Source organism: Pelobates fuscus, chromosome 7, assembly GCF_036172605.1.
Source record: "Pelobates fuscus isolate aPelFus1 chromosome 7, aPelFus1.pri, whole genome shotgun sequence".
In the NCBI taxonomy this organism is placed as follows: domain Eukaryota; kingdom Metazoa; phylum Chordata; class Amphibia; order Anura; family Pelobatidae; genus Pelobates; species Pelobates fuscus.
In genome coordinates, this window is record NC_086323.1 from 188117805 (window position 1) to 188141201 (window position 23397).

Below are 23397 nucleotides of genomic sequence, written 5' to 3' on the forward strand. Positions count from 1 at the left end.
ATGTGTGAGTTGGAAATAAAAGCCAGGCTGGATGAGCCAGTCCAGAGTTCCTGTTTTACCCTCAAAGTAATGTGTCGTCTCATTATTGGGGGGAAGGATTTATTGCATGCTGTTCCAGTTGACTGCTAGGAGTACAAGCCTATTCGTATGGTTCCTATTCAATGGTCTACAGCATTCATATGCTTGGGAGAATTTAAAAGGTTTCTCGGATTCGGTGATTGTGGTGTCTGCCAGAGTGCTTGGAGTCCTCAGGAAGCGCTAGGAGCATCCTTTAACGGAGGTATCCGGTCGGGGTACCAGGTGATCCGTTACAACATGGTTTGAGTGTGGGCTATGGCTGGAGGCCAGATGATGAGACAGTCCCCATGGATCTAGCCGATGCCCGTTCTGGAGGTCGTGGATGCGGATCCGAAGCGGGGTGCTAGGGAGGTGCTGGTCCGCTGTGGCATCTTTGGTCCTTGCAGTGGTAAGAGGTGGTTGCTGGCTAGGTGCGTGGTTGGTGACTGCGTGCCTCTTCCCTGCGGGTCTGTTTCAGCGGTGATGGCTGTGCGGCGGGCGGGTGATGCCGGCGGTGCTTGTTGTGCCGCTCCTGTCCCAGGTAGCCGCATGTTGGTCAGCTGGTAGTAGGTGCGCTCGGGGCTTTCGGGTGGTACGGCTTGCACCTTACCGCTTGCGTGTAAGTAGGTTTGGGTGCCCAAGTAGGTGTGATCTGTCTCTGTCTTAGTCGCTTGTCTGTGCTTGTGTGGGTGAACGCCCGCTTGGAGTGCCTGTAGTGGGGCGCCATAATAGCGTCGGCGGGTCAGCGGTCGGATCCACATGGCCACCGCCCAAGCCGCTTGAAGACTGGGCATGCCCCTGCTGCACTGTAGCTTCTAGAAGGCCGAGCAGAGCCTGTCGAGGGCCTCTAGGGAGGAGGGCTGCACACCTTTGCTCGTGGCTCCCCTCTGTGAATCATGGCGGGCGGCCATCTTGGACACGCTCCGCCTGACTTCTGCGTGCTTCTCCCGGTTGTGTGTGCTCGAGTCTGGTCAGCCTGCCTGGTCCGTCCGGCTAGTAGGACCGGGATATCCCCCACCGGTCCAGGGGGGGGGGATTGGAACCCTGCTTCGCCGTGAGGGGATCCGGTGTCGGAAAGAGCGGCCACCTCTCCCCAGCTCCGGCCTCTGTAGGCCGCGTATACCGTCCCAGTTTTCCGGCTCCTACGAGCACAGAAAGGGTCTCGGTGTGCCCAGAGGTGCACCCCCGACTTGGGTGTTGCACCCTGGTGGTTCCTTGGGCTATTCAGCCCTCGATTATGCAGGTTTTCCTGCCCGGGAAGCAGGAGCTCGAGTTCCCTGCGTCTGCTTAGGTCGACGGCCAGGCTCCGCCCCCATTCTGGTACTTTTTTGTACATAATAAAATTTAAATATTTTTTAAAATTGTTATGGTGTGCATTCTATATTCTATATACATTTGAATATTTAAAGCACTTGAGGGAGCGCTTATATGGTTTGCACCTGGCTGTTCTTATATTGTTTTGTCTCTCCATGTGCTGTTGTTTTGAGAATATGTACCTTTAATCATCACAAACCAAATAACATTTTCTTGGTATTTGAAAAACAGATAAATACAATATTTGATCACATATATTTTAATATATATACACATATAGTGGTATGGATGTTGAATTTATATCTTTGACATCTTTTCACCTGTTTGCAATAGGTGACCTAAGTTATCAATTTCCAAATTCATCATGTATATCACCTGGAAGGATTAATCCATAATACTTTTTTACCTTCCATTGGCTGACCTTAGCTCTAGCAGACTGAACATGTTTATCATTATAAAGAAAGGTTTGTAATAAGTGAAGTAAAGTTTCTGCCTGTCTTTCAGTTAAATATTCTGTGACATGGAATTAATACATAAGATCAATATACCAGGTATACTTAACTTGACCAGCACTTACTGTATACTCCTGCACACATTGATTCAGGAGCCAACTCTCTCTGACATGGAATAAATACAATGTATCAAAATACTAGATACATTTAGCTCGACCAGCACTTACTGTAAATTTCCTGCACACAGTGATATAGCAGGGAACTCTCTCTGACATGGAATGACTACACTATATCAATATACCAGATATACAGGAGCCAGCTCTCTGTGACATGGAATGAATACAATATACAACATACACTTAGGTCGACTAGCAGTGACTGTATAATCAACCATAAAATAGCTGCGTATTGCACATACTGCTCCTAATGAGTAATAGGAGATTTGCCCTCATCCATGATGGCGCCGGGCGGATTGATTTCTTTGACGTCACCTCTATAGTAGACTTATTTCTTGCACGCTCGGGATTTTAAAATCAGACTCGTCCTCCCCTGTAAGCTGCACGTTCTCAGTGACGTCATCAGTATGTGCCGTGCATTGCTGATTGTGTTGCTGGGAACAGAGGGTGAGTCCGTGGTTCATTGGGTTATTCCTGAATCCAGAGCAATAGTATCACTAATCAGTCAATTAGTAGAGGGGGCAACATGGAATTAGATGGGACAGCATGGAGGGAGAGAAGGGGCAACATGGAGAGAGGAGGAGGAGAGGGGGCAACATGGGGGAAGAGAGGGGGCAACATGGAGGGAGAGGGGGCAACATGGAGGGAGAGGAGGAGAGGGGGCAAGTACATGGAGGAAGAGGGGGAGCATGGAGGGAGAGGGGGCAACATGGAGGGAGAGGGGGCAACATGGAGGGAGAGGGGGAACATGGAGGGAGAGGGGGGACATGGAGGGAGAGGAGGAGGGAGAGGGGGAACATGGAGGGAGAGGAGGAGGGAGAGGGGGAACATGGAGGAGGGAGAGGGGGAACATGGAGGGAGAGGAGGAGGGAGAGGAGGAGGGAGAGGGGGAACATGGAGGAGGGAGAGGGGGAACATGGAGGGAGAGGGGGAACATGGAGGGAGAGGAGGAGGGAGAGGGGGAACATGGAGGGAGAGGGGGGACATGGAGGGAGAGGAGGAGGGAGAGGGGGGACATGGAGGGAGAGGAGGAGGGAGAGGGGGGACATGGAGGGAGAGGAGGAGGGAGAGGGGAGAGGAGGAGGGAGAGGGGAGAGGAGGAGGGAGAGGGGAGAGGAGGAGGGAGAGGGGAGAGGAGGAGGGAGAGGGGGGAGGAGGAGGGAGAGGGGGGACGAGGAGGGAGAGGGGGGACATGGAGGGAGAGGGGGAACATGGAGGGAGAGGAGGAGGGAGAGGGGGAACATGGAGGGAGAGGAGGAGGGAGAGGGGGAACATGGAGGGAGAGGAGGGACATGGAGGGAGAGGGGGAACATGGAGGGAGAGGAGGAGGGAGAGGGGGAACATGGAGGGAGAGGAGGAGGGAGAGGGGGAACATGGAGGGAGAGGAGGAGGGAGAGGGGGAACATGGAGGCAGAGGGGGAACATGGAGGGAGAGGGGAGGGAGAGGGGGAACATGGAGGGAGAGGGAGAGGGGGAACGGGGAGGGAGAGGGGGAACATGGAGGGAGAGGGGGAGGGAGAGGGGGAACATGGAGGGAGAGGAGGAGGGAGAGGGGGAACATGGAGGGAGAGGGAGAGGGGGGACATGGAGGGAGAGGAAGAGGGAGAGGGGGAACATGGAGGGAGAGGGAGAGGGGGAACATGGAGGGAGAGGAAGAGGGAGAGGGGGGACATGGAGGGAGAGGGAGAGGGGGAACATGGAGGGAGAGGAAGAGGGAGAGGGGGAACATGGAGGGAGAGGAGGAGGGAGAGGAAGAGGGAGAGGGGGAACATGGAGGGAGAGGGAGAGGGGGAACATGGCGGAAGAGGGAGAGGGGGAACATGGAGGGAGAGGGGGAGGGGGAACATGGAGGGAGAGGAGGAGGGGGAGGGGGAACAGAGGGAGAGGGGGAACATGGAGGGAGAGGAAGAGGGAGAGGGGGAACATGGAGGGAGAGGGAGAGGGGGAACATGGAGGGAGAGGAAGAGGGAGAGGGGGAACATGGAGGGAGAGGGAGAGGGGGAACATGGAGGGAGAGGAGGAGGGAGAGGGGGAACATGGAGGGAGAGAGGGGACATGGAGGGAGAGGATGAGGGGGGAAATGGAGGGAGAGATGGAGGGAGAGGGGGGACATGGAGGGGGAGGGAGAGGAGGAGGGAGAGGGGGAACATGGAGGGAGGGAGAGGGGGAACATGGAGGGAGAGGGGGAGGGAGAGGGGGAACTTGGAGGGAGAGGAGGAGGGAGAGGGGGCAACATGGAGGGAGAGGGGGCAACATGGAGGGAGAGGGGGCAACATGGAGGGAGAGGGGGAAACATGGAGGGAGAGGGGGCAACATGGAGGGAGATGGAGAGGGGGCAACATGGAGGGAGATGGAGAGGGGGCAACATGGAGGGAGATGGAGAGGGGGCAACATGGAGGGAGAGGAGGAGGAGAGGGGGCAACATGGAGAGAGAGGAGGAGGAGAGAGGCCAACATGGAGAGAGAGGAGGAGGAGGAGGAGAGGGGGCAACATGGATAGAGAGGAGGAAGGGGGCAACATGGATAGAGAGGAGGAGGGGGGCAACATGGATAGAGAGGAGGAGGGGGGCAACATGGATAGAGAGGAGGAGAGGGGGCAACATGGATAGAGAGGAGGAGGGGGGGCAACATGGATAGAGAGGAGGAGGGGGGCAACATGGATAGAGAGGAGGAGGGGGGGCAACATGGATAGAGAGGAGGAGGGGGGCAACATGGATAGAGAGGAGGAGGGGGGGCAACATGGATAGAGAGGAGGAGGGGGGGCAACATGGATAGAGAGGAGGAGGGGGGGCAACATGGATAGAGAGGAGGAGGGGGGCTACATGGATAGAGAGGAGGAGGGGGGGCAACATGTATAGAGAGGAGGAGGGGGGCAACATGGATAGAGAGGAGGAGGGGGGGCAACATGGATAGAGAGGAGGAGGGGGGGGGTAACATGGATGGAGAGGAGGAGGGGGGGGGGCAACATGGATAGAGAGGAGTGTGGGGATATTTATGGGATAATAATAGTAAACAGTTGAGAATTGCCCACTACTTCAATTCTCAGATCCCAAATATCGTTATCATGTAAGTGAAATGTATTCCATATAAATAAAATCACAATTTGTTATAAAAATAGATACAATTTATTGTGACAAATTAAATAATAATAATATGTAACATGCGTGATAATAATCAATGAATATTTAGTTTAACATGGTATGCAATACAATGGCAATACACATTCCAATGGTTAACATAGCAATTGTCAAGACAAGATTTATGATGGGCTTCACAGAGACAAAGAAAAACTTTCTTTCACGGAGCTTGCAGCGTAAGGCCATAAAACTTTAGCTAGCAGTTAACTGAATAACTGAGTAACCCTTTCAATGCTGGTTAGATCTTTCTGGACATATAAGATCTATTCTCATGTAATTTTAAATAAAATAACACCTAAACCAACTCATTAGTCATTTCCTGGAACCATCCAATAAAAATAATCTACCGGATTCTACAAGCTGAATTTTAACTTGCCTAAACAGATATTGTATCTTATTTTAGAGCAAATCAATACACCTGGATAAATATCACGATATGCTAACATGTGATATGTCACATTAATATATATATAATTATTCTAATTCCATCTGCAGAATGGAATGGTTATAACTATATATTTCTTAGTTAACTAAGATTTCTAAATATCGAAATCTGATCGTGATTTATCCAGTCATATATCATGCTATTAGAAAAAAATTAATTAATTTAGATTAATTAAATGAAACCAGTATAATTACCAGTTGAGTAGACATTCTCATCAGATGAGTAGGTAGTCTCAGGAACTGAATGGATGTGTGATTGGTGTGTAAGAAATTCTGTTTGCCCTGGAGTGGATATCTGTCATGGATTTCTCTGCATGGCCGAATCTGAAACCCAAACTCCAACTCACTTCAACTCCGACTCTTTGACTTCGCCTGCTTCTGACTGCTTTGCCCCCCTGGCTTACTCTTTCTTTCTTACCTCTCTCTTCCCTTTGTCTTAACTTTTTAAAGAGAAAGATTCTCTGTTCGTCACTAGGTGACCGACCAATAGAGAAACTGGAGGTGTGGTTACCTTCCAGATAGCAATTTAAGTATTTGGTCTATACAGGGCAGTCTCGTCCCACTAAACATTCCTATCCAGGAAAGAGTTAACTTTTCCTGGTGGCTATTCTGACGTTATTTAGCTTATCTTTATGGTTAATATAATTTAAGTTTAGTCGTCAGTTCAAAGGGTTTTCTTCAGACAGTGTGTCTCCAATTCCTGCTGTAATTTCTAATATGACAGTTCGTAAAATACGTTTCACCTTTCACTTACAATGGGAATCTTGTAAAATTTAGAAAGTAAAATTAATTACTAATCTTCTCTGTCACTAATGTCTGGGTTTAGAATTATTTCTATTCCATTAGCATCTAGACAGAGAATCCATCCCCCGTTCTCATTTTTTATCACTTGGTTTGTATATACAAACATTCCTAAGCTCCCAGCTCAGTAGTTAGCGTTACAGAAAGGATAGAAATCTGTGTCTTTGTTAGCTTGAAATCCAAAATGGAGTCTGCTCTGTTCTGAGGGATTCTGACAATATACATTTTAATTTCTATCATTGCGGGGCGCAACATGGATAGAGAGGAGGAGGAGGGGGGGGGCAACATGGATAGGGAAGAGGGTGGCAACATGGGTAGAGAGGAGGAGGAGGAGGGGGCAACATGGGTAGAGAGGAGGAGGAGGAGGGGGGCAACATGGGTAGAGAGGAGGAGGTCTGGGGGGCAACATGGGTAGAGAGGAGGAGGTCTGGGGGCAACATGGGTAGAGAGGAGGAGGAGGAGGGGGGCAACATGGGTAGAGAGGAGGAGGAGGGGGCAACATGGGTAGAGAGGAGGAGGGGGCAACATGGGTAGAGAGGAGGAGGAGGGGGGCAACATGGGTAGAGAGGAGGAGGGGGCAACATGGGTAGAGAGGAGGAGGAGGGGGGCAACATGGGTAGAGAGGAGGAGGAGGGGGCAACATGGGTAGAGAGGAGGAGGAGGGGGGCAACATGGGTAGAGAGGAGGAGGAGGGGGGCAACATGGGTAGAGAGGAGGAGGAGGAGGAGGGGAGCAACATGGATAGAGAGGAGGAGGAGGGGGGCAACATGGTTAGAGAGGAGGAGGAGGGGGGCAACATGGGAAGGGAGAGGAGTTGGAGGAGGATGGGGGCAACATGGATAGAGAGGAGGTGGAGGGGGCAACATGGATAGAGAGAGGAGGTGGAGGGGGCAACATGGAGAGAGAGAGGAGGAGAGGGACAACATGGAGAGAGAGAGGAGGAGGGGGGCAACATGGAGAGAGAGAGGAGAGGGGGGGGCAACATGGAGATAGAGAGGAGGAGGGGGGCAACATGGAGAGAGAGGAGGAGGGGGGCAACATGGAGAGAGAGAGGAGGAAGGGGGCAACATATGGAGAGAGAGGAGGAGGGGGGCAACATATGTAGAGAGATGAGGAGGGGGGCAACATATGGAGAGAGAGGAGGGGGGGCAACATATGGAGAGAGAGGAGGAGGGGGCAACATGGAGAGAGAGAGGAGGAGGGGGCAACATAGAGAGAGAGAGGAGGAGGGGGGCAACATGGAGAGAGAGAGGAGGAGGGGGGCAACATGGAGAGAGAGAAGAGGAGGGGGCAACATGGAGAGAGGAAGGGGTCAACTGTCATGGGTGACGGTACCAGGACCCCTGAGTGCCTGATGGGAGTCAACGCGTCGAAATTGACTATCAGGGCCTGGTGCAGGGTAACCACACGCCCCCTGGTGTTGAGCACCAGCGTTTGTGCGGCCACATAACAGGGCCCTGATGCAGCTTCTGCGGATCCAGGAGCAGATGGAAAAAATGCAGACCTACCAGGATATGGATAGGGAGGCTCTGCAGCAGATATGTATCCAGTACAGAAACAAGGCAAGACTAGAACAGGCACCAAACAAGATAAGACAGAACTAGAAGAACCCGGAGCAGGACAGAAAGCAGACCACAGAACATGTACACAAAACATGAGGAAAAAAAACATGAACATGAACAGGGAAGGACAGGACTGTACATGAACTGGGAACACAAAATAAAACAAGACAAGAGATGCAAGGCAAAACAAGGAGGCATAACTAAGTACTTTATTTGTAAAACATTAGAGATTTAGACATACAGTTGTAAGAAAAAGTATGTGAACCCTTTGGAATGATATGGGTTTCTGCACAAATTGGTCATAAAATGTGATCTGATCATCATCTAAGTCACAACAATAGACAATCACAGTCTGCTTAAACTAATAACACACAAAGAATGAAATGTTGCCATGTTTTTATTGAACACACCATGTAAATATTCACAGTGCAGGTGGAAAAAGTATGTGAACCCTTGGATTTAATAACTGGTTGAACCTCCTTTGGCAGCAATAACTTCAACCAAACGTTTCCTGTAGTTGCAGATCAGACGTGCTCAACGGTCAGGAGTAATTCTTGACCATTCCTCTTTACAGAACTGTTTCAGTTCAGCAATTATCTTGGGATGTCTGGTGTGAATTGCTTTCTTGAGGTCATGCCACAGCATCTCAATCGGGTTGAGGCCAGGACTCTGACTGGGCCACTTCAGAAGGCGTATTTTCTTCTGTTTAAGCCATCCTGTTATTGATTTACTTCTATGCTTTGGGTCATTGTCCTGTTGCAACACCCATCTTCTGTTGAGCTTCAGCTGGTAGACAGATGGCCTTAAGTTCTCCTGCAAAATGTCTTGATAAACTTGGGAATTCGTTTTTCCTTCGATCCGTCCAGGCCCTGACGCAGCAAAGCAGCCACAAACCATGATGCCCCCACCACCATATTTCACAGTTGGGATGAGGTTTTGATGTTGGTGTGCTGTGCCTCTTTTTTGCCACACTTAGTGTTGTGTGTTTCTTCCAAACAACTCAACTTTGTTTTCATCTGTCCACAGAATATTTTGCCAGTACTGCTGTGGAACATCCAGGTGCTCTTGTGCAAACTGTAAATGTACAGCAATGTTTTGTTTGGACAGCAGTTGCTTCCTCTGTGGTATCCTCCCATGAAATCCATTCTTGTTTAGTGTTTTACGTATTGTAGATTCGCTAACAGGGATGTTAGCATTTGCCAGTGACTTTTGTAAGTCTTTAGCTGACACTCTAGGATTCTTCTTCACCTCATTGAGCAGTCTGCGCTGTGCTCTTGCAGTCATCTTTACAGGACGGCCACTCCTAGGGAGAGTAGCAGCAGTGCTGAACTTTCTCCATTTATAGACAATTTGTCTTACCGTGAACTGATGAATAGCAAGACTTTTGGAGATACTTTTATAACCCTTTCCAGCTTTATGCAAGTCAACAATTCTTAATCGTAGGTCTTCTGAGAGCTCTTTTGTGCGAGGCATCATTCGCATCAGGCAATGCTTCTTGTGAAAAGCAAACCCAGAACTGGTGTGTGTTTTTTTAAATAGGGCAGGGCAGCTGTAACCAACACCTCCAATCTCATCTCATTGATTGCACTCCAGTTGGCTGACATCTCACTCCAATTAGCTCTTGGAGATGTCATTAGTCTAGAGGTTCACATACTTTTTCCACCTGCACTGTGAATGTTTACATGGTGTGTTCAATAAAAACATGGCAACATTTCATTCTTTGTGTGTTATTAGTTTAAGCAGACTGTGATTGTCTATTGTTGTGACTTAGATGATGATCAGATCACATTTTATGACCAATTTGTGCAGAAATCCATATCATTCCAAAGGGTTCACATACTTTTTCTTGCAACTGTACATAAATGGCCAAGATATATGCAGCCCACCACTGCGCCAAAGTACTCCAATTATGGTGGGTCCTAAGTGCCTATATGCATTACTAAATAAACCATAAAACACACTCAGTACTTACCTTCAAAGGAAGGAGCAGAGGTCATGAGACCACTGCTTCCAGGACCAGACTGAAACAAAAAAGGATTAAATGGCAAAGGAAAAGGTGTAGCAACAAAAAACAAACATTTAAAGGAAGCCAGGAGACTGGGAATTCCAGGAACGTAATAAAGTATTGAACCCAGAAAAGCCAGCATAAAGAAAACCAGACATATAATTAAAAAAACAAGAAAAATTAAACAAAAATTGTAAAAAGAGTACTGGATACTTGAAGCCAAGCCCAGACATCTCCACAGAACAGGATGTGACCGCAACATGGAGAGAGAGAGGGGGCAACATGGAGAGAGAGGACGGGAAGAGGGGGCAACATGGAGAGAGAGGATGGGAAGAGGGGGCAACATGGAGAGAGGATGTGGAGAGGGGGCAACTGTCAGGATCGGGACAGGGATCCAACACGCAGAGTACAAACAGTAGACAGATACGTATACCGGACCTTAGAATGGCCGGACTAACGTACATAGACAGTAGAGGATGGTCAGAGACAAGCCGAGGTCGAGGGAACGAGAAGACAGGTAAGCGAGAGACAAGCCGGGTCAAAGGGAAACAGAGATAAGCGAGGTAGTACAAACAAGCCGGGTCGGAACCAAAGAGATAACTAGAATACAAGAGCACTGAGTGACTAGACTGGCTAGAACCACGACAGGGCAATGAGCAATAGCGAGAAGCTCTATTAAATACCCTGGCTCTAGAGAATAATCATGCCTCCGACGAGTCCTGATTAGTCTCTGACAATTGACTGACAGGTCGGTCCGGGTTGGCGTCATGATGTCGACTACTGAGCGTCGTGTCATAAAGGGAAGTGGATCCCTCGCGGCCGGCGTGTAAGTGACCGAGAGGACCGCGAGGAACGGGAGAAACAGTCCCTCTGGGAGGATAAACGTCCAAGTCTCTCACCTCCTCTGAGGTGGAGACTACAGGTACCCTGACAGTACCCCCCCTCTCAGAAACGCCCACCGGGCGGAAGGAACCGGGACGAGATGGAAAGCGGGAGTGAAAAGCCCTGCGGAGACAAGGAGCATGTACATCCTCTTGAGGTACCCAACTCCTCTCTTCAGGACCATATCCCTTCCAGTCGACCAGATATTGTAATCTCCCCCGGGAGATACGAGAATCGATGATGGAGTTGATCTCGTACTCCTCCTGACCCTCCACCTGGACAGAGCGAGGAGAGGATTCCTTGGAGGAGAATCTGTTACAGACCAGCGGTTTCAGCAATGAAACATGAAAGGAATTAGGGATGCGTAAGGCAGACGGAAGAGCTAGACGATACGCAACCGGGTTAATTTGAGTCAGGACCCTGTAAGGCCCAATATAACGGGGAGCGAATTTCATGGAAGGCACCTTTAAACGAATGTTTCTTGTACTCAACCATACTTTGTCGCCCGGAACAAAAACCGGAGCCGCCCTTCTACGTTTGTCAGCGTGTTTCTTAACCAGCATAGAATTGTGCAGAAGAATTTGTCGAGTCTGATCCCACAACTTCCTCAAATTGGCAACATGAACATCAACCGACGGTACTCCTTGGGAAGGAGAAACCGAGGGAAGAATGGATGGATGAAAGCCATAATTCATGAAGAAGGGGCTTGAATGAGTAGAATCACAGACAAGATTGTTGTGCGCAAACTCCGCCCAAGGAATCAAACCGACCCAATCGTCCTGGTGTTCGGAAACAAAACAACGTAATATTGTTCGATTTTTCTGGTTGGTGCGTTCGGCAGCTCCGTTAGACTGAGGATGATAGGCAGATGAGAAATTCAATTTGATGCCCAGTTGAGAACAGAAGGAAAAAACGGGAAACAAATTGGGAACCTCTGTCAGATACAATTTGAGAGGGTATCCCATGTAAACGAAAAATCTCCCTCGCGAATATTTCTGCCAATTCAGGAGAAGATGGAAGTTTAGGCAAGGGAACGAAGTGAGCCATCTTGGTGAATCTGTCAACCACAGTGAGGATAACAGTCTGTTTTTTAGAGATAGGCAAATCAACAATGAAGTCCATAGCCAAACAGGACCATGGCTTCTCGGGGACCTCTAGGGGATGTAGAAATCCACATGGAAGCGTATGAGGTTGTTTGGTCTTAGTACAGACCTCACACGCACCGACGAAATCTTTAACATCCCTACGTAAAGCAGGCCACCAGAAATCTTTAGAGATCAAAGCACACGTCTCGCGAATGCCAGGATGCCCAGCCACCTTGCTGTTGTGGAAATACTGTAGCAGTTCCAGTTGGAGAGCAGGAGGAACAAAGTGTCGACCCCCAGGAGTCTGTTTAGGAGCCAGGTGCTGTAGCTTTATGATCTCGGCAAGCAACGGAGAATGAATCCTGAGATTCGTGTTGGCGATAATATTGCATTTAGGAACTATGCAAGACAGAACCGGTTCAGATATAGTAGAAGGTTCATATTGGCGAGACAAAGCATCGGCTTTAGAGTTCTTCGAACCAGGTCTATAAGTAAGCACGTAGTTGAAGTGAGTAAGGAATAAGGACCATCGAGCTTGCCTGGCGGACAGGCGCTTAGCTTCCCCAATATAGGACAAGTTCTTGTGATCCGTTAAGATGGTAACAGGATGTAAGGTCCCCTCCAATAAATGTCTCCACTCCTTTAAGGCCATAATGACCGCTAGCAGTTCCCTATCACCGATGTCATATCTGCTCTCAGGCCCAGATAGTTTCTTGGAAAAAAAAACACACGGGTGTAACGGTTTATCCACCCCTAACCTTTGCGACAAGACAGCACCTACGCCCGTCTCAGAGGCGGCAACTTCGAGTAGGAACGGCAGAGTCGTATCAGGATGGACTAAAATTGGGGCAGAAGCAAAAAGTTCCTTGAGAGTTTTGAAAGCAACTAGAGCTTCGGTAGACCAAGTCTTAGTGTCAGCTCCCTGTTTGGTCATATTAGTAATAGGCGCAATAATAGAAGAGTATCCCTTAATGAAGCGCCTATAATAATTGGAGAACCCAATAAACCTCTGAATAGCCTTGAGTCCCTTAGGCAATGGCCAATCTAAAATAGATTGGAGTTTGTCAGGGTCCATCTTAAAGCCTTCCCCAGAAATCACGTAACCAAGAAAGTTTATCTGAGACTGGTCAAAACTACATTTCTCCAATTTACAGTATAACCCATGTTGCAGAAGTTTGTGTAATACCTTTCTGACCTGTCTGTGGTGGGTCTCAATCTCTCTAGAGTGTATCAGTATGTCATCCAGATACACAATGACACAATCATGTTGAAATTCCCTAAGAACTTCATTAATCAAATCTTGAAATACAGCAGGTGCATTACAGAGACCAAAAGGCATGACCGTGTATTCATAGTGCCCATAGCGGGTATTGAACGCTGTCATCCACTCGTGCCCTTGCTGGATTCTCACCAAGTTATACGCCCCTCTGAGATCTAACTTGGTGAAAATTTTAGAGCTTTTTAGACGATCAAACAGCTCGGTAATCAAAGGAATCGGGTAGGCATTTCTAATGGTTATCTTATTCAAACCTCGGTAGTCAATGCAAGGTTTTAGTGTACCATCCTTCTTTTTGACAAAAAAAAAACCCAGCCCCGGCAGGAGAGGAAGATCTCCTAATGAATCCTTTGTCTAGATTCTCACGGATGTATTCCTCTAAAACTAAGTTCTCATTAGTGGATAGAGGATATACATTGCCCCTCGGAGGCATAGTACCAGGTAGTAGATTAATCTTACAGTCAAAGGACCTGTGTGGGGGTAGAGTATCGGCATTCTTTTTGTCGAATACTGCTTTTAAGTCCAGATACAGAGGCGGAATCTGTCCATCTGTAGACTGGATAGAATTACTTGGTGTGTTAACTACACACAATGGAGAAACCTTCCTTAAACATCTCTCCTGACAACCCTGACCCCATGAGAGTATCTCCCCTAACTCCCAATCAATGACAGGATTATGTTTCTTTAACCATGGGTACCCCAGGACTATGGGAACAGAAGGAGACGAAATAAGCATAAGAGATAAGTCTTCCTCGTGTAATATACCAACAGTTAAGTTAACGGGCATGGTCTCACGAAAAATGACAGGCTCGAGTAGAGGTCTACCATCTATGGCCTCAACGGCCAAGGGAGTATCCCTTAACTGGGATGGGATAGCGTGTTTAGTAGCAAAGACTTGGTCGATAAAATTCTCGGCAGCTCCGGAATCTATCAGAGCCATAGTCTTTAGTACTCCCTTTTTCCAAGTTAAGGAAATGGGTAGCAGAAGCCTGTGATCCTTATAATTATGAGTAGAGGACAAAATAGAAACACCCAAGGCCTGTCCTCTAGAGAAACTTAGGTGCGAGCGTTTCCCGAGCGACTAGGACAATTTAGGCGTACATGACCTCTAACTCCTCAATACATACACAATCCCTCCCTTCTCCTGTACTGTCTCTCCTCTTCTGAGAGACGAGTATTGCCTATCTGCATAGGTTCTGGAAACAGTGGGGTTGTGGATTCAGGAATTTGAAATGAGGGAGCTAGTCTGAGGGAAGGTCTAAGGCTCCTCTCTCGAGTGTTCTGTCTCTCTCTTAAACGTTCATCAATACGAGAGATGAACGAAATTAAATCTTCCAAATTTTCAGGAAGTTCTCTAGTAGCAACCTCGTCAAGGATTACATCTGATAACCCGTTTAAAAATACATCCATATAAGCCTGTTCGTTCCACTTAACCTCTGACGCCAAGGACCTGAACTCTAGTGCATAATCCACAAGTGTTCGGTTCTCTTGTCTAAGGCGTAACAATAATCTAGCTGCATTGACCTTTCTGCCAGGAGGGTCAAAAGTTCTTCTAAAAGCAGCTACAAAGGCATTATAATTATATACTAACGGATTATCATTCTCCCATAATGGATTGGCCCATCTCAGAGCTTTCTCAACAAGTAAGGTGATAATAAATCCAACTTTCGCCCTATCAGTAGGATAGGAGCGGGGTTGTAGTTCGAAGTGGATACTAATCTGGTATAAAAAACCACGACACTTCTCAGGTGAACCACCATAACGTACTGGTGGGGTAATACGGGAAGAGGCACCTACAGTGGCTACCTCTAGGCCTGAACTTACAGAGGAAATAGAAGTAGTCCGAGTCTCCTCTGGTGGGTTATTAGCACGAGATAATAACGCCTGTAGTGCTAAGGCCATCTGATCCATTCTGTGTTCCATGGCGTCAAACCTGGAATCAGCGGGACCAACCTGACTGTTTGTACCTGCAGGATCCATTGGCCCTGTCGTAATGTCAGGATCGGGACAGGGATCCAACACGCAGAGTACAAACAGTAGACAGATACGTATACCGGACCTTAGAATGGCCGGACTAACGTACATAGACAGTAGAGGATGGTCAGAGACAAGCCGAGGTCGAGGGAACGAGAAGACAGGTAAGCGAGAGACAAGCCGGGTCAAAGGGATACAGAGAGCGAGGTAGTACAAACAAGCCGGGTCGGAACCAAAGAGATAACTAGAATACAAGAGCACTGAGTGACTAGACTGGCTAGAACCACGACAGGGCAATGAGCAATAGCGAGAAGCTCTATTAAATACCCTGGCTCTAGAGAATAATCACGCCTCCGACGAGTCCTGATTAGTCTCTGACAATTGACTGACAGGTCGGTCCGGGTTGGCGTCATGACGTCGACTACTGAGCGTCGTGTCATAAAGGGAAGTGGATCCCTCGCGGCCGGCGTGTAAGTGACCGAGAGGACCGCGAGGAACGGGAGAAACAGTCCCTCTGGGAGGATAAACGTCCAAGTCTCTCACCTCCTCTGAGGTGGAGACTACAGGTACCCTGACAGCAACATGGAGAGAGGATGAGAGAGAGGGGGCAACATGGAGAGAGGATGAGAGAGAGGGGGCAACATGGAGAGAGGATGAGAGAGAGGGGGCAACATGGAGAGAGGATGAGAGAGAGGGGGCAACATGGAGAGAGGATGAGAGAGAGGGGGCAACATGGAGAGGGGATGAGAGAGAGGGGGCAACATGGAGAGGGGATGAGAGAGGGGGCAACATGGAGAGGGGATGAGAGAGAGGGGCAACATGGAGAGGGGATGAGAGAGAGGGGGCAACATGGAGAGGGGATGAGAGAGAGGGGGCAACATGGAGAGGGGATGAGAGAGGGGGCAACATGGAGGGGGATGAGAGAGAGGGGGCAACATGGAGAGGGGATGAGAGAGAGGGGGCAACATGGAGAGGGGATGAGAGAGGGGGCAACATGGAGGGAGAGAGAAAGGAGAGTGGGGGCAACATGGAGGGAGAGAGAGGAGAGAGGGGGCAACATGGAGGGAGAGAGAAAGGAGAGAGGGGGCAACATGGAGGGAGAGAGAAAGGAGAGGGGGGCAACATGGAGGGAGAGGGGGCTTAACGTTTTTATCCTATGCATCAGTGGCAATATTTACTATCAACATCAGTGAGAAAATATATATATATATATATATATATATATATTTTTTTTTTTTTTAAGTAATCTTTAAAATTTCAAGTCTAATTGGTGTCTGACGGAAACTTTTGAAATTAATATTGTCATCAAGAAAGTTTACCATAATGGATGGTGAACATTTATATGGAAATATCGAAAGGAGGCATTTACTTTAAACAGTAATGACACAGTTGAAGGTCTACAGCTCTCTGAATTTTTATTTTTGTGAACTCAAAATATTGCTGTAGAAATGTTAATCAAATATTATGTGTTGCAGCTCCTCTAAATTCTGAAAAAGCTCATTGTAGAATAAATTAAAGCAGAAATTATTTTAACATTTGTCAGGTATATAAGAGGTTATTTTATTAAACTGACAATTATGTAGAATTGATGTGTAAATTGCATTGAGTTGGACAGTTTTTTCCGACATGGTTACTTCGGCCTAATAATTACAATTCCACAATTTGTTTTCTCCTTAAGGACGGCAGACGTTCTATGCCGTCCTAAACTCCGCAGGCTTAAAATGTCCTCACCATCCTTTGTACTTACTCTGTCCCTGCTGATTCCACACCGGCAGTCGCAATCCTAATTTTATAAAATTATTAGGCCAAAGTAACCAAGTCGGAAAACTGTCCAACTCAATGCAATTTACACATCAATTCTACATAATTGTCAGTTTAACAAAATAACCTCTTATATACCTGACAAATGTTAAAATAATTTCTGCTTTAATTTATTCTACAATGAGCTTTTTCAGAATTTAGAGGAGCTGTAAAACATAATATTTGATTAACTTTTCTACAGCAATATTTTGAGTTCACAAAAATAAAAATTCAGAGAGCTGTAGACCTTCAACTGTGTCATTACTGCTTGAAGTAAATGCCTCCTTTCGATATTTCCATATAAATGTTCACCATCCATTATGGTAAACTTTCTTGATGACAATATGAGGGGGGAGAGAGAGAGCGAGAGAGAGAGAGAGTATGTGTGTATATATATATATATATATATATATATATATATATATGTATATGTGTGTGTAACGGAACTACTGGCACCCTGACTAGGTACCTTCCGCTGACGGATGCTCCTGGTGCTTCCCGAGGGCTCCAGACACCATGACCACCGCAGACCCCCACAAACCGCCAGCTTAGTGATTACACCCTAGGGAGTATAGTGATTATAGAAATCCCCAGAGTGTAGTTCTCCAATCCCCCAAACATGAGCCAAAACTTCATGAAGGTGCAAGATAATCTGTTTAATGAGCACAAAGGCATTTCTTTTATACACATTTTCATGCCAGAGGCACACCCATTGGACCTGATGGTAAACTGGGACAAAAGGGACACAAACCAATGGGAACAATCACACAGTAACACTCCCACATACACAGTATAATCCCTCTCCTCTATCCAGGAGATAATTGGCTTAAGTGGCTGTAGTAAACGTAATTATCTCCAGGTACAGAAAATATACCGAAGTTAAAACTGTAACAAAAACACATTAAAATACATAACTTATGTTTTACAGAACTGAACCCCCACATGTGACATATCCCCAGATAGCTTGGATCTGAGCGCCCAATATATTCAAACAGCGCTCAGATCCTACAAACCTAGTCAAATCGCCATGGGGTTCAAGTGTCTATGGAGGTTACTTTTGACCGACCGCAGCATGGCTTTCCTGCCCAAAACAGTTCCACAGAATTTGGCTGTGTGGCCGGTGTATTTCCCATGTTAAATCCAGTTTAAATAGACGAACGGCACCCTTTTGTGCAAATGTCAATGTTAAAGTGGCGTTTGAATTGTTGAAAGCCGTTCGACTCCTGTCGAAGTTCAGAGAAGGTAAAGTTCAGTGGTGTTCGTGCTGTCGTGTGTCCGATTTGAGTTCCATGAACTCGACGACCAAACACCGCTGAACGCGTTCGACTAAACAAGATGGCCGCCGCCACGTGTTCGACCATACGGACGGCGACCACCCAGCTGTTCGGCAGTTAGCTGCGGTTAACCACAGCTCCTGGGAGGTAAATGAGGGACACACTCCACTTGTGTGTGTGGTCCGGCTGTTCGGTTGTTTGTTCAGCAACCCCATATCAGGGGAAAGGCACGAACAAGCCTTTTCATAGCCCTAAGACCCATGTTAACAGATGGGCCATAGTCCAAGGGTAAGAGGCTGTCAAGCAGGCCCTTCCAAACACCAGTGACGAAGGTGCTCTCGTCACAGTATGTACTATTAAAAATAAAAAAATAATCATTAAATGTAAAATTATTTTTTTCTTTTTAAAGAAACGATGTAATTTCGTTTAAACTGTATTTTTATTTTACTATATATCAAAATACATTTAGAATGACGTGATAAATGTATATAGCTATATATAAATATTTTTTTTATATGTATATATTTTTATATATATATATATATGTATATATATACCGTATATAGTCGAGTATAAGCCGACCCGAATATAAGCCGAGACCCCTAATTTTACCCCCCAAAACTGGGAAAACGTATTGACTCGAGTATAAGAATAGGGTGGCAAATGGTAAATTTCGAAATAAAATTAGATCCTAAAAAAATATTAATTGAATATTTATTTACAGTGTGTGTATATAATGAATGCAGTGTGTGTATATGATTGCAGTGTATATGAGTGCAGTGTGTGTGTATGAGTGCAGAGTGTGAGTGTGTGTGTGATGCAGTGTGTGTTTGTGTATGTGTTGCAGAGCCTTGGTGGGGGTGGGCATTTTTATTATAATTTTTTTAATTATTAATATTTTATTTTATTATTAATTCATGTATTTGTTTTCGTCCCCCCTCCCTGCTTGATACATGGCAGGGAGGGGGGCTCTCACTCCCTGGTGTTCCAGTGGCATTGGCAGTTCAGTGGAGGGGGGCTGGCAGAGAGCGCTTACCTCTCCTGCAGCTCCTGTCATCTCCCTTCTCCTCCGCGCCGGTCCGGGCAGCTCACCTGTCAGCTCCCCGTGTAAGTCTCGCGAGAGCTGCACTATGACCCCGCGGTTCTCGCGAGACTTACACTGGGAGCTGACAGGGGAGCTGCCTGAACCGGCGCGGAGGAGAAGGGAGCTGACAGGAGCTGCAGGAGAGGTAAGTAAACGCTCTCTGCCAGCCCCCAGTCTGTATTATGGCAATGTAAATTGCCATAATACAGACAGTGACTCTAGTATAAGTCGAGTTGGGGGTTTTCAGCACAAAAATGTGCTGAAAAACTCGGCTTATTCTCGAGTATATACGGTATCTCTATCTCTCTCAAACGAATGAAGATACAGGCTGCACTCACGGACTTCGAAATATCAAAAATGCTGTTTATTCCATATAACAAGAAAAAAATTGACGTTTCAGTCCTCGCAGGGACCTTCCTCAGGATTGAATGACTGCAGTATATACTGCGAATACTACAAATATATACCCATATCAATTAAGATAAAGTGACTTACCCAGGTGAAGTATATCGCGCCCGTCGCTCCCTTCTATACACCGCGCATGTGCAGAACCCATGTGAACTCACGTTGACCCGCGGTCCATGCGTGTGACGCCACCATGCGTCGTTGTCACTGCAACTTGGTACTTGTCACTATTTCCATCCCTGTATGCTGTACGAATATTAGACCGATGGCCATGTATACGTTCACATAAAGCAGTTTCTGTTTTACCTATATAAGATAGGCCGAAGGGACAAGTGAGTTTATATATAACGAACAACGTTTTACAGGTAATAGTGAAATTTATATTAAATTTCTCATTAGTATGTGGATGATTAAAAGTACGTGAAGGTACCATATGGCTGCAGGTTACACAACTTAAACATCGAATACTGCCATGTTTTTGAATCTTTTCTCCTTGCATGTAACTCTGTACAGTATCTGTTTTAACTAAAATGTCCCGGAGATTTCTATTCCGCTTGTAGCATATAAGTGGCTTGTTTCTAAATAGCGGTGGAAGGGAAGTGTCCTGTGCCAAAACATTCCAATTCCTTTTAATGGTATTTGATAACTTCACTGCCGTATCGTTATAAGTTATAGGGCAAACCAGTCGATTTTCTATTTTTGTTGAACTTTTAGGTTTAAACTCTCTTGCTTGTTGTAATGCTTCCTCCAGCTGTTTATTCTTATATCCCCGATTTAAAAACCTTTGTTTCATTTGTTGTAATTGTTCTTCTTTCTTGACTTCACTTGAATTGTTGCGTATAGTTCGAAGAAACTGAGCCTTGGGTAAGGAAGCCTCTAGTCGTTCTAGGTGTGCACTCTGTGCATGCAGTAGAGTATTGCGATCTGTCGGTTTTGTGTATAAAGAATATTGTATGCTATTATTTTCAAACCAGATTTGGAGATCCAAAAAATTTACTTTGTCCATACTTATTTCAGAAGTAAATCTAACTGAACTATTTAATTGATGAAGATCCTCAATCATCTGTTGTGCTTCCCATACTTACTGGCCTTGGCCACTGCTGATTGACATTGCACATTGTTGCATAGTTTGTTGTCTATAACAATTCCCAAGTCCTTCGTGTGTTGTTATCCCTAATTCACTTCCATTAAGGGTATACGTTGCTTGTGTATTCTTTACGCCGAAGTGCATAACTTTGCATTTTTCAACATTAAATTTCATCTGCCATTTGAGTGCCCAGTCCTCCAGTCTATCTAAATCCTTCTGCAGCAAAGTAATATCTTGCTCACATTGTATTATTTTACAAAGTTTTGTGTCATCTGCAAACACTGAAACATGACTTTCAATGCTGTCTTCAAGATCATTTATAAAAATGTTAAATAGAAGGGGTCCCAGAACAGACCCCTGAGGGACACCACTTGCCACCTCTGTCCAGCTTGAAAATTTACCATTAACGACAACTCTTTGTATTCTGTTTTTAAGCCAATGTTCTACCCAAGAACAAGCATTTTCATCGAGACCGATTTCCTTGAGTTTGAACACTAATCTTTTGTGTGGAACTGTATCAAATGCCTTGGCAAAATCCAAATAGATCACATCCACTGCAACACCCTGATCTATACTTCTACTTACTTCTTCGTAGAACGCAATCAAGTTAGTTTGACATGACCTGTGCTTCATAAAACCGTGCTGATTTTTGCTGATAACCATATTCTTCTCAAGGAATTCTTGAATATTATCCCTTAATAACCTTTCAAATATTTTACCAGCCACAGAAGTTAAGCTCACAGGTTTATAATTTCCAGGCAAGGATTTTGAACCCTTTTTGAATATAGGAACCACATCTGCCTTCCTCCAATCCTCCGGAACACTTCCTGAAAGAAAAGAATCTTGAAAGATTAAAAACAGAGGTTCACTTATTTCTACACTTAGTTCCTTAAGTACACGTGGATGGATACCGTCAGGCCCTGGAGCTTTGTTTATATTAACTTTCTTTAGTTGCTGCAGCACATTGTCTTGAGTTAACGAATTACAATTATTCTGCAAGTTTTTAGTAGCAATCATTTGCACATCTATTGCCATGGGTTCTTCTTTAATATATACGGAGGAGAAATAGTTATTTAGAATTCCTGCCTTTTCTTGGTCTTCATTAACTAACACCCCCGTTTCAGTTTTAAGTGTACCTATACTTTCATTTTTGGGTTTTTTGGAATTTATGTACTTAAAAAATGCTTTGGGGTTGGTTTTGCTCTCTTTAGCTATCATTTTTTCATTTTGAAGTTTAGCAAGTTTAATTGCCTTTTTGCACGCATTATTTGCTTTCTTATATCTTTTATAAGATGCATCTGATTTGTCTGATTTAAATGCTTTAAATGCCCTTTTCTTATTTTTAATCTCTTGTTTTACTTCTCTACTAAGCCACATTGGTTTTAATTTGTTTCTTTTATACTTATTTCCCAATGGTACATACTGAGAAATGTACCTTTCTAATATTTGTTGGAAGATGATCCATTTATCCTCAGTGTTCTTTTCACTAAAGAGTTTATGCCAGTCAATATATTGTAAAGCTTCCCTTATCTTATTGAAATTGGCCTTTTTAAAATTATATGTTTTAGTATACCCCATGTGCTTTTGTTTTTTTGAGTTTATTTCAAAGGACACTATATTGTGATCACTATTTCCCAAGTGCTCACCTACTTGAATGTTGGTCAAAAGATCAACGTTGTTTGTTAAAACCAGGTCCAGACAAGCGTCCATTCTAGTTGGTGCTTGTACAAGTTGTGACATGAAGTTGTCATTTAACAAGTTTAAAAACCTAATTCCCTTTGCTGAGCTACTAGTCCCTATGTCCCAATTTATGTCTGGGTAATTAAAATCTCCAATAATTAAAGTGTTACCAAGATTTGCAGCTTTCTCAATTTGCTCAAACAGCTGTTGTTCCTCGTCAATATTAACATTAGGTGGTTTATAACATATCCCAACCAATAGTTGGTTTCCCTTCTTTTCCCCCAAGCAGATATTTACCCATAAAGCTTCCACATTTTCCTCATCGCATTCAATTTGCTTAAGATTTGGCTTTAAATCATGGTTGACATACAAACATACCCCACCACCCTTCTTGTTTTTCCTATCCTTCCTAAATAATGTGTACCCATTTAAGTTAACTGCCCAGTCATGTGTCTCATCCCACCATGTTTCAGTTATGCCTATTATATCATATTGTTTAGTGTATGCTAATGCCTCTAGTTCCCCCATTTTGTTATTTAGGCTCCTTGCATTAGTAAGCATACATTTAATATCATGCGTCTCTTGTTTATTTTGTGAATTACCAACATTACATAGCTTCTCTGTTCTGAGCTTGCCCTTCCCCCCGTCTCCACCCTCCTTATACTGTTCTAAAGCCCATCTCCTTTCTGTCCTATCTCCATTTTGTAGATTGCTATGACCCTCCCCCCCTACTACTAGTTTAAAATCTCCTCCAACCTTCTAGCCATCCTATCCCCCAGCACTGCAGACCCCCTTCCGTTTAGGTGCAATCCATCACTACTATATAGGTTGTACCCAATCGCAAAGTCGGCCCAGTGCTCTAAAAACCCAAAACCCTCCTTCCTGCACCAAGACTTCAGCCAC

At 45.7% G+C, this 23397-nt stretch overlaps 1 protein-coding gene across 1 annotated transcript in view; it reads left to right on the forward strand.

Annotated features, from left to right (window-relative positions):
* The first annotated feature begins 2402 nt into the window (after positions 1 to 2402).
* The window catches only part of LOC134568896 (oocyte zinc finger protein XlCOF7.1-like), a 38410-nt gene continuing 17415 nt past the window's right edge, over positions 2403 to 23397 (forward strand). Inside the window, exon 1 of the mRNA XM_063427598.1 lies at positions 2403 to 2446. Coding sequence (XP_063283668.1) covers positions 2407 to 2446 — 40 coding nt within the window. The 5' untranslated portion in view covers positions 2403 to 2406. The remainder of the gene's footprint in view (positions 2447 to 23397) is intronic.